The 16,134-nt window shown below is 41.5% G+C and overlaps 1 protein-coding gene across 2 annotated transcripts in view; it reads left to right on the top strand.

Moving 5' to 3' along the window:
* Positions 1-15,778, top strand: part of LOC139406168 (norrin-like) — a 67,565-nt gene extending 51,787 nt beyond the window's left edge. The window contains exons 2-4 of one of the 2 annotated variants that reach the window (XM_071148655.1): positions 2,037-2,189; positions 3,893-4,117; positions 13,143-15,778. In XM_071148655.1, coding sequence (XP_071004756.1) covers positions 3,914-4,117; positions 13,143-13,367 — 429 coding nt within the window. In that variant the 5' untranslated portion in view covers positions 2,037-2,189; positions 3,893-3,913 and the 3' untranslated portion in view covers positions 13,368-15,778. The remainder of the gene's footprint in view (positions 1-2,036; positions 2,190-3,892; positions 4,118-13,142) is intronic. The other variant, XM_071148656.1, reaches the window with a different exon arrangement.
* Positions 15,779-16,134: the final 356 nt, after the last annotated feature.

Below are 16,134 nucleotides of genomic sequence, written 5' to 3'. Positions count from 1 at the left end.
AGTTATCATTGTAGTCATAGTTATCATTGTCATCATCATCATCCTCATGTCAGAGGAAGGCCCAAAAAATTGTCAATACCCCAGCCACCCTAGCCAAAGACTGTTCTCTCTGCCTTCGCACGGCAGGCGGTGCCGGAGCGCCAAACTTAGGTCCAGGAGGCTCCCAAACAGCTTCTACCCACAAGCCATAAGACTCCTGAACACCTACTCAAATGGCTCAAATGACTATTTACATTGCCCCCCCCCCCCCTTTTACACCACTGCTACTCTCTGTTGTTATCATCTATGCATAGTCACTTTAATCACTCTACATACATGTACATGACTAGAAAGGACGAGAAAGGACTAGAAATTATTAGAAAGGACTAGAAAGGACTAGAAAGGACTAGAAAGGACTATAAATTATTAGAAAGGACTAGAAAGGACTAGAAAGGACTAGAAAGGATTAGAAAGGACTAGAAAGGACTAGAAATTATTAGAAAGGACTAGAAAGGACTAGAAAGGACTAGAAAGGATTAGAAAGGACTAGAAAGGATTAGAAATTATTAGAAAGGACTAGAAAGGACTAGAAAGGACTAGAAATTATTAGAAAGGACTAGAAAGGACTAGAAATGACTAGAAAGGACTAGAAAGGACTAGAAAGGACTAGAAATTATTAGAAAGGACTAGAAAGGATTGTAAATTATTAGAAAGGACTAGAAAGGATTAGAAATTATTAGAAAGGACTAGAAAGGATTAGAAATTATTAGAAAGGACTAGAAAGGATTAGAAATTATTAGAAAGGACTAGAAAGGATTGTAAATTATTAGAAAGGACTAGAAAGGATTGTAAATTATTAGAAAGGACTAGAAAGGAAATTACTAGAAAGGACTAGAAAGGATTAGAAATTATTAGAAAGGACTAGAAAGGATTATAAAGGACTAGAAATTATTAGAAAGGACTAGAAAGGACTAGAAAGGACTAGAAATTATTAGAAAGGACTAAAGGACTAGAAAGGACTAGAAAGGATTTGAAAACACAAATAGCTGTGGAATCAATTGAGATCCTACCATTTCCTGCTATGACTTCAATAGCTACTGTAACAGTATAAATCACAAAGGTTTGGAAACGATGTATCCCTTGTGTGTAGTCCATGAGGAGCCAGAGAAAAACACAAAGGTTTGGAAACGATGTATCCCTCGTGTGTAGTCCATGAGGAGCCAGAAAGACTAGAAAACACAAAGGTTTGGAAACGATGTATCCCTCGTGTGTAGTCCATGAGGACTAGAAAGGATTAGAAAACACAAAGGTTTGGAAACGATGTATCCCTCGTGTGTAGTCCATGAGGAAGGACAAAGGTTTGGAAACGATGTATCCCTAAGTGTGACCAAAGGATTTGAAAGGATTTGAAAACACAAAAGGTTTGGAAACGATGTATCCCATTTCCTGTGTACGTCCATAGCTACTGTAACAGTATAAATCACAAAGGTTTGGAAACGATGTATCCCTCGTGTGTAGTCCATGAGGAGCCAGAGAAAAACACAAAGGTTTGGAAACGATGTATCCCTCGTGTGTAGTCCATGAGGAGCCAGAGAAAAACACAAAGGTTTGGAAACGATGTATCCCTCGTGTGTAGTCCATGAGGAGCCAGAGAAAAACACAAAGGTTTGGAAACGATGTATCCCTCGTGTGTAGTCCATGAGGAGCCAGAGAAAAACACAAAGGTTTGGAAACGATGTATCCCTCGTGTGTAGTCCATGAGGAGCCAGAGAAAAACACAAAGGTTTGGAAACGATGTATCCCTCGTGTGTAGTCCATGAGGAGCCAGAGAAAAACACAAAGGTTTGGAGCTCTTCTGTAAATGTAGTAATTCATACCACTGATTGTCCACGGATTCTACTCACCTAGTGTCCCAGGTCTGAATCATCCCCTGATTAGAGGGGAATCATATAAACCACACAGTACTTTTCACCTTAATATCTTAGTTTGAGAAAAGGGGCTTCAGAAAATAGAGATGACCCACCCCTCCTCCCGTCTTTCTCTCCCTCTCTTTCCAGATCCAGACCAATAGACAGGAGAGATGGAGAGGTCCAAGAAGAGGACCAACAGAAGAGCTTACCTCCCCCGCAGCAGTACCCTTGGCCAAGGCTAGGAGCTCCATACCAACACCCACTGTAAACCCTAACGCATTTTGAACTCAAATACTTCTAGTAAGTGGAACTCAAAGTTGATGAAAAGTCATTATTACTTAAAATGTTTATGTGGATCTGACTCAAGGTCACATCAACTCTATTTTTTAAGTTATGATAACATGGAAATGGAAAGGAACTGTTTTACCCTGCATGCTCTACTGCAGGTATATTTTTTGGGAATTGTTTAATATCTGTGTTTTTGCATGTACATTGAATGATTGATTCATCTTATGCTACACAAAGATAAATAACATACATTTTTGTAAACTAACTTTTTTGCACCTGTTACTGAAATGGTTGTTCCAGTTTAAACAGCTCAGGTCGTCTCCTCTAACAGTTCCTAACCCTGGCAGTCATTATGAATGCAGGTTGCAGGTGAATAACAATGCTAACTGTTCGATAGCAAAGCTCAGGATTCCAATAGGAATGACACCTCACTTTGCAAGCCAACATAATGTGACTTGCAGGTAGGGTTGCAAAAGTCTGGTAAGGCTGATTCCTGGACATTTGTGGATAGCAGAATTATGCAACCCTACTTGTAGGCCTGATTTGGCTTGTAAACCATGAGTTTCAGGCCACTGTATTAGGGTGATGATAGGCCTCAAAATAAGGCCTTATAAGCTATATAAATGTATTGTCATAAAGAGTTTCATGACAACATTCACTTAGGAACTCGTTTGGTGAAGGCCACAGAACTGAAAATGAATGAATTTAACAACCATGTCTCTGTCACTAACAAATACAGTCATCGGGGGTAACCCTACAATTCACTCGAAAAGACAAGTCACACTGGGAAATTATATTGGAGGCGTAGCTTAGCTTAGCGAGGGCGTTTCTCAAAATGTTCAAGCTGATTCAACTCAAATCTGGACCCCTACAGCAGGGCTGTTGAACTCATTCCATGGGGGGCTTAGTGTCTGCATGGAATGAGTAGTTGTTCATTTCAATTAAGCCCTAGACAACCAGGTGTGGGGAGTTCCTTTCTAATTAGTGATCTTAACACTCGGGCCCAACGTGGAGTGAGTTTGACACGTGTTCTACAGGGTCACAGTGACTCTATCGGTTTGAGTAATGACTACAAAATAATTTTAAGCAACTGTAGGCTACTCAGACATATTAAGTACAACAGGTTTCCTAAAAAAATTGAGTAATGACAGCACAATGGGGTTTACACTGCCAATACAGAGAGAGAGGCAGGGAAAGCCTCACTCCATCACGTCAGTAAAGAGAACAAGAAAGAAACCGAAACAGAGAGAGAAAAGTCACTCCCAGTGAGAAGAGATGCAAACAGACAAACAGAGAGAGAAAAGTCACTCCCAGTGAGAAGAGATGCAAACAGACAAACAGAGAGAGAAAAGTCACTCCCAGTGAGAAGAGATGCAAACAGACAAACAGAGAGAGAAAAGTCACTCCCAGTGAGAAGAGATGCAAACAGACAAACAGAGAGAGAAAAGTCACTCCCAGTGAGAAGAGATGCAAACAGACAAACAGAGAGAGAAAAGTCACTCCCAGTGAGAAGAGATGCAAACAGACAAACAGAGAGAGAAAAGTCACTCCCAGTGAGAAGAGATGCAAACAGACAAATAGAGAGGCATAAAAAGGAGTGGACAGGGAGAAAGAAAGAAGGTGTCCCTCTCTCACCCTCTCTGTGTCTCCCTTTGAAATTCCTCCATGCCACTTTGACTTTACACCCTATTCCCTACACCCATCCCACTTCCCAGCTAGCCCTCCCTGGCACCAGTATGCGGCCCCCAGCCCCCCTTTCTCCCCCCTCAGGGCTGCTGCTGTTGCTGGTCTTCTGCCCCCTAGTGGTGGTAGCGCAGGCCAGCAGCAGTAAGACGGAGAGCGGACACAGCACACACCATGGAGACACAGACCCAGACCGCTGTATGAGGCATCACTTCGTGGAGACCATCACACACTCCATCTACAAGTGCCACTCCAATGTAAGTCAGCTGAATGTGCACACACACACACACACACACACACACACACACACACACACACACACACACACACACACACACACACACACACACACACACACACACACACACACACACACACACACACACACACACACACACACACACTAGAATGTACACACACGCTCTTTCACTCGCAGACAACGATACACTAGCAGATACCTACTGATAAAGAAGGTCAGAACTTCCTGTAAATCAAAACAAACACATATGCAAACACACACACACACACACGCACACACGTGCACACTCACACGCGCACACATACACTGTCAGCCAATCCAGTCTTCCACCCCTAGTCTTCCTGCTAAGAAGCTGTTTAAGATAACAGGGCCAGTCCAGCTGACAAAGGAGCAGGAGCTTTTACATGATAAATATCAGAAGAGATCTGCCCCAAACCTCCAAAGCAGACCCCTGGGACTACAGACAGGGAACTCTCTCTAATGAGTCTAGTGAGTAGGTCTTTTTCACTCTTTATTTCTCTGTCTGTATGTCCCTCTCTTTCACTGTCTCTCTCTTTCGCTCTCTCTGTCTCCGTTTCTCCCTCTCCCTGTCTCTCTCTGTCTCTGTCTCTCACGGTCTCTCACGGTCTCTGTGAGTTCCTCAACCCAGCCCAAAATTAAACAAGCCCCCATAGAGAGAGCAGCAAATGTCTGCAGTGTGGCCCACATCCAACACTTCACTCAACAGCAGCGTGACTCACCTAGACCAGACAGAGAGAGAGAGTGAGAGAGATGGGGAAGGCAGAGATAAATAGAGGGGGTAGAGATAGAGACGGAGAGAGGGAAGAGAGTGGAGAAAGAGAGAGACGGAAAGAGAGGTGAGAGAGAGAGGTCTAATAGAAAGAGAGAAAGAAGAAGAGTGGAGAGACTGGAAAAAGATTGTGGCAAACAGGTGCTGAGTAACCCTAGTAACCCTGGCGTAGTGGTCTAAGGCACTGCACCTCAGTGTAAGAGGTGTCACTACAGTCCTTGGTTCAAATCCAGGCTGTATCACATCCGGCTGTGATTGGGAGTTCCATAGGGCGGCGCACAATTGGCCCAGCGTCGCCGGGGTAGGCCGTCATTGTAAATAAGAATTTGTTCTTGACTGACTTACCTAGTTTTAAAAAATGAGGAGTTAGTTTCTCCCTCCCTGAGGCGTAATATACAGCATGTAGACAGGACAGCACTGGGGATCTGTAGTGATGAGTGACACTGGGGATGTGTAGTCGTGAGTGACAGTTCCTGATGTAAACGAGTTTAAAGGAGTGTAAGTGATCCCTCACAGGGGACAGTAAATGGAGTGGGGCTGTCATTACGTCTTTCTATTCTTCCCCCTCTCTCTCCCACCATGAGTCCATTTCATACATGCAGGGCCGTAGTTGTGGGTGCGCATTCAAGTGCTTGCAACTGTGTATGTAGGTGTTTGTGTGTGAGTAGGTGAGTGCCCAGCTGTTCCCAATCTCCAGACCCTTCTCCTCTCTTTCCCTCTCCTTATCTCCCCTCTTCTCTTTCCCCACCAACACATACTGACACAAAGCCCTCAGCTCCCAACCTCTCTCTGTGAAAATGCTAAAACACTTCCTAGCTGATAGCTCATCTTCTAGTCCTCAGAAGGAAGACACATGTTCCTAAAGTGGCTGCCAACTTCCTTGCAGTCATCGCCAACAAGTGTGTGTGTCATATTCCCTGGCCCGAGACAGGCTTTAGCCAAAGGTAGAGAGAGAGAGTCAGAGAGAAGGCCAGAGAGAGAGAGAGAGTCAGAGAGAGAGAGTCAGAGAGAGAGAGAGAGTCAGAGAGAGTCAGAGAGAGAGTCAGATAGGGAGAGAGGGAGAGAGTCAGAGAGAGAGAGAGTCAGAGAGAGAGAGAGTCAGAGAGAGAGAGTCAGAGAGAGAGTTGGAAAGAGAGAGTCAGAGAGACAGAGAGAGAGTCAGAGAGAGAGTGAGACAGAGAGAGTGTCAAAGAGAGTCAGAGAGAGAGTCAGAGAGGGAGAGAGTCAGAGAGAGAGTCAGAGAGAGAGAGTCAGAGAGAGAGAGAGAGTCAGAGAGAGAGTCAGAGAGAGTCAGAGAGAGAGTCAGAGAGGGAGAGAGTCAGAGAGAGAGTCAGAGAGAGAGAGAGAGTCAGAGAGAGAGAGAGTCAGAGAGAGAGAGTCAGAGAGAGAGTCGGAAAGAGAGAGTCAGAGAGACAGAGAGAGAGTCAGAGAGAGAGTGAGACAGAGAGTGTCAAAGAGAGTCAGAGAAAGAGTTAGAGAGAGAGAGAGAGAGAGAGAGAGAGATCTATTACATTGGCTTTGGCAATGTTAACAAATGTTTCCCATGCCAATAAAGCCCCTTGAATTGAATTGAATTGAGAGAGTCAGAGAGAGTCAGAGAGCACATACCTTGTCCTGAACTGTAGATACCTTGGCCTTAACATCAGCGCCACAGGTAACTTCCACAAAGCTGTGAACAATCTGAGAGACAAGGCAAGAAGGGAAAAAAACATAAAATTCAACATACGAATTAGGATCTGGCTATAAAATACTTGAATCAGTTATGGAACCCATTGCCTTTTACGGTTGTGAGGTCTGGGGTCCGCTCACCAACCAATAATTCACAAAATGGGATAAAACACCAAATTGAGACTCTACATGCAGAATTCTGCAAAAATATCCTCCGTGTACAACGTAAAACACCAAATAATGCATGCAGAGCAGAATTAGGCCGATACCCGCTAATGATCAAAATCCAGAAAAGAGACGTTAAATTCTACAACCACCAAAAAGGAAACGATTCCCAAACCTTCCATAACAAAGCAATCACCTACAGAGAGATGAACCTGGACACAAACAGACCCCACAGAGCCCCAGGACAGCAACACAATTTGACCCAACCAAATCACAAGAAAACAAGAAGATAATTACTTGACAAATTGGAAAGAATTTACAAAAAAAACAGAACAAACTAGAATGCTATTTGGCCCTAAACAGAGAGTACACAGTGGCAGAATACTTGACCACTGTGACTGACCCAAAATAAAGGAAATCTTTGACTATGTACAGACTCAGTGAGCATAGCCTTGCTATTGAGAATGGCCGCCGTAGGCAGACATGGCTCTCAAGAGAAGACAGGCTATGTGCACACTGCCCACAAAATGAGGTGGAAACTGAGCTTCACTTCCTAACCTCCTGCCAAATGTATGACCATATTAGAGACACATATTATCCTCAGATTACATAGACCCACAAAGAATTCCAAAACAAATCCAATTTTGATAAACTTCCATATCTACTTGGGGAAATACCACAGTGTGTCATCACAGCAGCAATATTTGTGACCTGTTGCCACAAACAAAGGGCAACCAGTGAAGAACAAACACCATTGTAAATACAACCCATATTTATGTTTATTTATTTTCCTTTTGTACTTGAACTATTTGCACATCGTTACAATCCTGTATATATATATAATATGACATTTGAAATGTCTTTATTCTTTTGGAACTTCTGTGAGTCTAACGTTTACTGTATTTTTTGTATGGCTTATTTAACTTTTGTTTATATGCCCTGGCCCTAGCTATTGTTAGAGAGGCTCACATCGGTGGCGACACGAGGCAGTTGACAGGGGACATGACACAGGAGTCCACTTACAGTGTGTGTGTGTGTGTGTGTGTGTGTGTGTGTGTGTGTGCGCGCAGTGGTCACATTGCAGGCAGACCATCACCTCTAGATGAGGATCTGCTAGGAACACAGTGAAACAGGTCATCCATGTTGTGTAGCTAGGAACACAGTGAAACAGGTCATCCATGTTGTGTAGCTAGGAACACAGTGAAACAGGTCATCAATGTTCTATAGCTAGGAACACAGTGAAACGGGTCATCCATGTTCTGTAGCTAGGAACACAGTGAAACAGGTCATCCATGTTTGTGTAGCTAGGAACACAGTGAAACAGGTCATCCATGTTCTATAGCTAGGAACACAGTGAAACGGATCATCCATGTTATGTAGCTAGGAACACAGTGAAACAGGTCTTCCATGTTGTGTAGCTAGGAACACAGTGAAACAGGTCTTCCATGTTGTGTAGCTAGGAACACAGTGAAACAGGTCATCCATTATGTGTAGCTAGGAACACAGTGAAACAGGTCATCTATGTTCTGTAGCTAGGAACACAGTGAAACAGGTCATCCATGTTCTATAGTTAGGACCACAATGAAACAGGTCATCCATGTTCTGTAGCTAGGAACACAGTGAAACAGGTCATCCATGTTCTATAGCTAGGAACACAGTGAAACAGGTCATCCATGTTCTATAGCTAGGAACACAGTGAAACGGGTCATCCATGTTATGTAGCTAGGAACACAGTGAAACAGGTCATCCATTATGTGTAGCTAGGAACACAGTGAATCAGGTCATCTATGTTCTGTAGCTAGGAACACAGTGAAACAGGTCATCCATGTTCTGTAGCTAGGAACACAGTGAAACAGGTCATCCATGTTTGTGTAGCTAGGAACATAGTGAAACAGGTTATCCATGTCGTGTAGCTAGGAACACAGTGAAACAGGTCATCCATGTTGTGTAGCTAGGAACACAGTGAAACAGGTCATCCATGTTGTGTAGCTAGGAACACAGTGACACAGGTCATCCATGTTGTGTCCCTCTGACAGACACACAGTATGGAGACTGAGCCATTAGAACAACCAACATCACTAATTAGGGCGATGATACCGGGTGTGTCACCGCTGTTATGCTGCAAGCTCTAACGGAGCTAACACAAGTCTTCAGGTCTCAGGTGAGGTTACTCATGTGATTTACATGTGAGTGTGTGTGTGTGTGTGTGTGTGTGTGTGTGTGTGTGTGTGTGTGTGTGTGTGTGTGTGTGTGTGTGTGTGTGTGTGTGTGTGTGACTAACTCAAAGCTTTCAATGTCAACAATGAGACAGACTAGCCAAACTCCTATTACTGCACGTGCCAGGCCACAGATTAAGTCAGACTGCAGGCTCTAGATTACACTAAATCGAATCAAATTAAATGTATTTGTCACATAACCATGGTTAACAGATGTTAATGCGAGTGTAGCGAAATGCTTGTGCTTCTAGTTCCGACAATGCAGTAATAACCAACGAGTAATCTAACCTAACAATTCCAAAACTACTACCTTATACACACACACAAGTGTAAAGGGATAAAGAATATGTACATAAATATATATGAATGAGTGATGGTACAGAACGGCATAGGCAAGATGCAGTAGATGGTATAGAGTACAGTATATACATATGAGATGAATAATGTAGGGTATGTAAACATTATATTACGTAGCATTGTTTAAAGTGGCTAGTGATATATTTTACATCAATATCCATCAATTCCCATTATTAAAGTGGCTGGAGTTGAGTCAGTGTGTTGGCAGCAGCCACTCAATGTTAGTGGTGGCTGTTTAACAGTCTGATGGCCTTGAGATAGAAGCTGTTTTTCAGTCTCTCGGTCCCTGCTTTGATGCACCTGTACTGACCTCGCCTTCTGGATGAAAGCGGGGTGAACAGGCAGTGGTTCGGGTGGTTGTTGTCCTTGATGATCTTTATGGCCTTCCTGTGACATCGGGTGGTGTAGGTGTCCTGGAGGGCAGGTAGTTTTGCCTCCGGTGATGCGTTATGCCGACCTCACTACCCTCTGGAGAGCCTTACGGTTGTGGGCGGAGCAGTTGCCGTACCAGGCGGTGATACAGCCCGACAGGATGCTCTCGATTGTGCATCTGTAGAAGTTTGTGAGTGTTTTTGGTGACAAGCCGAATTTCTTCAGCCTCCTGAGGTTGAAGAGGCGCTGCTGCGCCTTCTTCACGATGCTGTCTGTGTGGGTGGACCAATTCAGTTTGTCTGTATTGTGTACGCCGAGGAACTTAAAACTCTCCACTACTGTCCCATCGATGTGGATAGGGGGACTAGAGAATGTGGACTAGAGAATACAAAGCCTGACTGGGACAGTGACTATATAGACTACAGCTCTTATATAGACTACAGTATATAGACTACAGCTCTTATATAGACTACAGTATATAGACTACAGCTCTTATATAGACTACATTAAATAGACTACATCTCTTATATAGACTACAGTATATCGGCTACAGCTCTTATATAGACTACAGTATATAGACTACAGCTCTTATATAGACTACAGTATATAGACTACAGCTCTTATATAGACTACAGTATATAGGCTACAGCTCTTATATAGACTACAGTATATAGGCCACAGCTCTTATATAGACTACAGTATATAGACTACAGCTCTTATATAGACTACATTATATAGGCTACAGCTCTTATATAGACTACATTATATAGACTACAGCTCTTATATAGACTACAGTATATAGACTACAGCTCTTATATAGACTACAGTATATAGACTACAGCTCTTATATAGACTACAGTATATAGACTACAGCTCTTATATAGACTACAGTATATAGACTACAGCTCTTATATAGACTACAGTATATAGACTACAGCTCTTATATAGACTACATTATATAGACTACAGCTCTTATATAGACTACAGTATATAGACTACAGCTCTTATATAGACTACATTATATAGACTACAGCTCTTATATAGACTACAGTATATAGACTACAGCTCTTATATAGACTACATTATATAGACTACAGCTCTTATATAGACTACAGTATATAGGCCACAGCTCTTATATAGACTACAGTATATAGACTACAGCTCTTATATAGACTACATTATATAGACTACAGCTCTTATATAGACTACAGTATATAGACTACAGCTCTTATATAGACTACAGTATATAGGCCACAGCTCTTATATAGACTACAGTATATAGACTACAGCTCTTATATAGACTACAGTATATAGGCCACAGCTCTTATATAGACTACAGTATATAGGCTACAGCTCTTATATAGACTTATATAGCCACACTTATATAGACTACAGTATATAGACTACAGCTCTTATATAGACTACAGTATATAGACTACAGCTCTTATATAGACTACAGTATATAGGCTACAGCTCTTATATAGACTACAGTATATAGACTACAGCTCTTATATAGACTACAGTATATAGGCCACAGCTCTTATATAGACTACAGTATATAGGCCACAGCTCTTATATAGACTACAGTATATAGGCCACAGCTCTTATATAGACTACAGTATATAGACTACAGCTCTTATATAGACTACAGTATATAGACTACAGTATATAGACTACAGCTCTTATATAGACTACAGTATATAGACTACAGCTCTTATATAGACTACAGTATATAGGCCACAGCTCTTATATAGACTACAGTATATAGGCTACAGCTCTTATATAGACTACAGTATATAGGCCACAGCTCTTATATAGACTACAGTATATAGACTACAGCTCTTATATAGACTACAGTATATAGACTACAGCTCTTATATAGACTACAGTATATAGGCTACAGCTCTTATATAGACTACAGTATATAGACTACAGTATATAGACTACAGCTCTTATATAGACTACAGTATATAGACTACAGCTCTTATATAGACTACATTATATAGACTACAGCTCTTATATAGACTACAGTATATAGGCTACAGCTCTTATATAGACTACAGTATATAGGCTACAGCTCTTATATAGACTACAGTATATAGACTACAGTATATAGACTACAGCTCTTATATAGACTACAGTATATAGACTACAGTATATAGACTACAGCTCTTATATAGACTACAGTATATAGACTACAGTATATAGACTACAGTATATAGACTACAGTATATAGACTACAGTATATAGACTACAGTATATAGGCCACAGCTCTTATATAGACTACAGTATATAGGCTACAGCTCTTATATAGACTACAGTATATAGACTACAGCTCTTATATAGACTACAGACTACAGCTCTTATATAGACTACAGTATATAGACTACAGCTCTTATATAGACTACAGTATATAGACTACAGCTCTTATATAGACTACAGTATATAGGCCACAGCTCTTATATAGACTACAGTATATAGACTACAGCTCTTATATAGACTACAGTATATAGACTACAGTATATAGACTACAGTATATAGACTACAGCTCTTATATAGACTACAGTATATAGACTACAGTATATAGACTACAGTATATAGACTACAGCTCTTATATAGACTACAGTATATAGACTACAGCTCTTATATAGACTACAGTATATAGACTACAGCTCTTATATAGACTACAGTATATAGACTACAGTATATAGACTACAGTATATAGACTACAGCTCTTATATAGACTACAGTATATAGACTACAGTATATAGACTACAGTATATAGACTACAGTATATAGACTACAGTATATAGACTACAGCTCTTATATAGACTACAGTATATAGACTACAGTATATAGACTACAGCTCTTATATAGACTACAGTATATAGACTACAGTATATAGACTACAGTATATAGACTACAGTATATAGACTACAGTATATAGGCTACAGTATATAGACTACAGCTCTTATATAGACTACAGTATATAGGCTACAGCTCTTATATAGACTACAGTATATAGACTACAGTATATAGACTACAGTATATAGACTACAGTATATAGACTACAGTATATAGACTACAGTATATAGACTACAGTATATAGACTACAGTATATAGACTACAGTATATAGACTACAGTATATAGACTACAGCTCTTATATAGACTACAGTATATAGACTACAGTATATAGACTACAGTATATAGACTACAGTATATAGACTACAGTATATAGGCTACAGCTCTTTGAACAGGTTAACATAACTTTATTGTTTTCTAAACTCCCTTGAAGTGCTCATGTATGTTTTTTCTCCTTTCCTCCCCTCTCCTCCCTCTCCTCTCCTTCTCTCTCCTCTCCTCCCTCCCTCTCCTCTTCTTCTCTCTCCTCTGCTCCTCTCCCCCCTCTCCTCTCCTCTCCTCCCCTCCCCTCTCCTCCCTTCCTCCTCTCCAGATGGTGTTGCTAGCTCGGTGCGAGGGCCACTGCAGCCACACATCCCGCTCCGACCCTCTCATCTCCTTCAGCTCGGTGTTGAAGCAGCCCTTCAAGAGTACCTGTTTCTGCTGCAAGCCCCACACCTCCAAGCTGAAGGCTGTGAGACTCCGCTGTGCCGGAGGGAGCCGCATCACAGCAACCTACCGCTACATCCTCGCCTGCAACTGTGAGGAGTGCAGCTGAGCTGGGAAAAAATAATTTTTAAAACTCTAGAACTCTAGAACTCTAGAACTGTCTCCTTGAGAAAGTTTCTGCACCTGCGAGTCGACAGCTGTGAAGAGCGGAATCCTAGAACATGTAAATTAGAAGAACCTGCACCTTTGTAGAACCTATAAGTCCAGGCCCTACCCATAGACCGAGCCAGTGTTTTGGTCCCTGTATAATGATTAAATTACGATGATTTAACTTCCCCTGGCCTTCATTTGCAAGTAGTGGAACCCTTAGAGCCCAATAGAACTCTAGAACCTGAGAGTATAGGCTAGACCCATGGACGAATCTAGAACCATCATGCCTGTTTGTGATGAGGACTCCAGCGCCCCAACGACTATCTGCCTTTTAGAATGTTGTTCCTAGGGAAGGGAGGGCAGGAGATTTCTGAACCAATAATAATAATGGATTGGACTTATATAGCGCATTTCTACCAACTGAACTACTCCAAGCGCTTTACATAGTAACTCACCTCATACACCACCTGGAGGAATGTACCATTTCATGGTTCTACATGTGTTTCTAGACCTGACTGAGAAGTCAGTCATGAGATCCTTCATTCTTCTTGACTCTTTGTCAAACTGCTTTGTCAATCCTCTAAATATACCACTTATCAGTCTGGACCAAGACTCACCTGAGCTCCTGTCCTCATCCAGTAGCTCAGTCCCCAAACTGAGACTCATAAGGAACCCTGTTCCCAAATTCTGTGTGTCTAGAACCAAGAGAACACTCGGCTCCTCAAGGCTCCCTGAAGGAGTTCGTTCTGCTAATCCATCGAGGGCAGATGACATTTCCCAGAATCCTATAGAACACTGTCTTCTCCCTCATGTGTTCAGACCCAAAAACAATTAAGTGCTTTTTTCGGTTTCAGCCAAACTCTCAACACTCATTACAAGCAACAACAACACATATGCATATGCATACGCTCGTATTCAATCACTCATCACCTCTCTAATTACACACACCGTCTCCCCACTCTCACCACTAATTACATCTATAAATGTATGGTGTTGACGTCATAAAACCCAACAGCACAACATGCATAAATAAAAGCAGCATGGGATAGAGCAGGCTGTGTATCCTATGAGATACATGTGTAATGACTGTGCTTAACTAAGTGAAATAATCTGTCTGTAAACAATTGTTGGAAAAATTACTTGTGTCATGCACAAAGGTGGTGTCCCAACCGACTTTCCAAAACCATAGTTTGTTAACAAGACATTTGTGGAGTGGTTGAAAAACGAGTTTTAATGACTGGAACCTAAATGTATGTGAACTTCCGACTTCAACTGTATCTGTGTGAAACATGATGAACCCTGGCAGGCCATATCACCAGCTAATGTACTCTCAGAGAACAGACTCTTACACGATGACTGCTTTGGCCATAGACCGGAGGACTATAACACAAAATGCATCAGAGTGCAAAAGTGGAGTTTCCAGAGGGACATTCTGCTGTTGGGATAGCTACACGCAATGTTTGGGAGATACAGTGATAGGAAACAATTGTGCGCAGTGGTATATGGACTGAAAAATGGTCTGTCAATGCTCTGTGAAACTGATGATTTGGTGGTTGTTATTGTTGAAACTATTAATATTATTATCGTGCCAGAGTTTATGATTACTGACACATGATTTGCTATCATTAAGTACTTCACTAATTATGTAATTTCAATATTTAGATATTTTGAGAATGGAATCTGTGTGTTACAGCTTGTGCTGCTCACAATTCAAATACATTATTTTGACTTACTCTGGATTTGTGCATGTTACCACTTTAGTGCATTTAAGACAGTCCCAAACCATTGGATTTATCAGGAGTCAGGTACTGTGTCTATCTACCAGACGAAGGTATGTGGAGAGGAATCCATTTTAGAATTGAGCAGAATGGTGTTAAGATAATGATGGACTAAACAAAAGACCTCAGAGTCCCACAGAAGTGATGCCTGAAGTGCTTTGAAATCCTGTCGAGAAAGAAATCACACACACACACACACACACACACACACACACACACACACACACACACACACACACACACACACACACACACACACACACACACACACACACACACACACACACACACACACACACACACCTTTGTTCTTAGCTATGGCCTCTAACTGTGCCGTCCTCTAGGAAAACAAATTGCTGGTTTGATTTGTTAAGGCAGATCATGGCTGACAGCGCGACTGGATGCCTCACACGTCAACCTAATAAACAGTCCTTTTGTTTCTGCCTGTCTCCTCTCTGTGTGTGTCTTCCTCATCACACACACACACACACACACACACACACACACACCTTTACTTTTCTCAAAAACAGTGATAATAATACAAATCACGGTTTGATCACGCACAGCCCTAGGTTTCTATATCAAAACAAATCTAATAAAATAAAATCTAATCTAATTGTATTTGTCGCACGCAGTGAATACAAGAGGTCTAGCCAGATCTTACTGTGAAATGATTACTTACAAGCCCTTAACCAACAATGCAGTTAAGAAGTAATATTAAGAAAATATTTACTGAATGAAGTAAAGTAAAAAATAAAAAAGAACACACTAAAATGACATATCAATAAAGAGGCTATATACTATATATACTATATACTGCTAGCAAGTCAATGTGCGGGGTACAGGTGGGTTGAGGTAGTTTGTACATGTAGGTAGGGGTAATGTTACTATGAATAGATAATAATAAACAGAGAGTAGCAGAAGTGCAAAAACAAAGAGGGGGGGGGG

This window comes from Oncorhynchus clarkii, chromosome 3, assembly GCF_045791955.1.
Source record: "Oncorhynchus clarkii lewisi isolate Uvic-CL-2024 chromosome 3, UVic_Ocla_1.0, whole genome shotgun sequence".
NCBI lineage: Eukaryota > Metazoa > Chordata > Actinopteri > Salmoniformes > Salmonidae > Oncorhynchus > Oncorhynchus clarkii.
The sequence above is the reverse complement of the archived record's forward strand: the minus strand, read 5'-3'. Positions and strand labels throughout refer to the sequence as shown.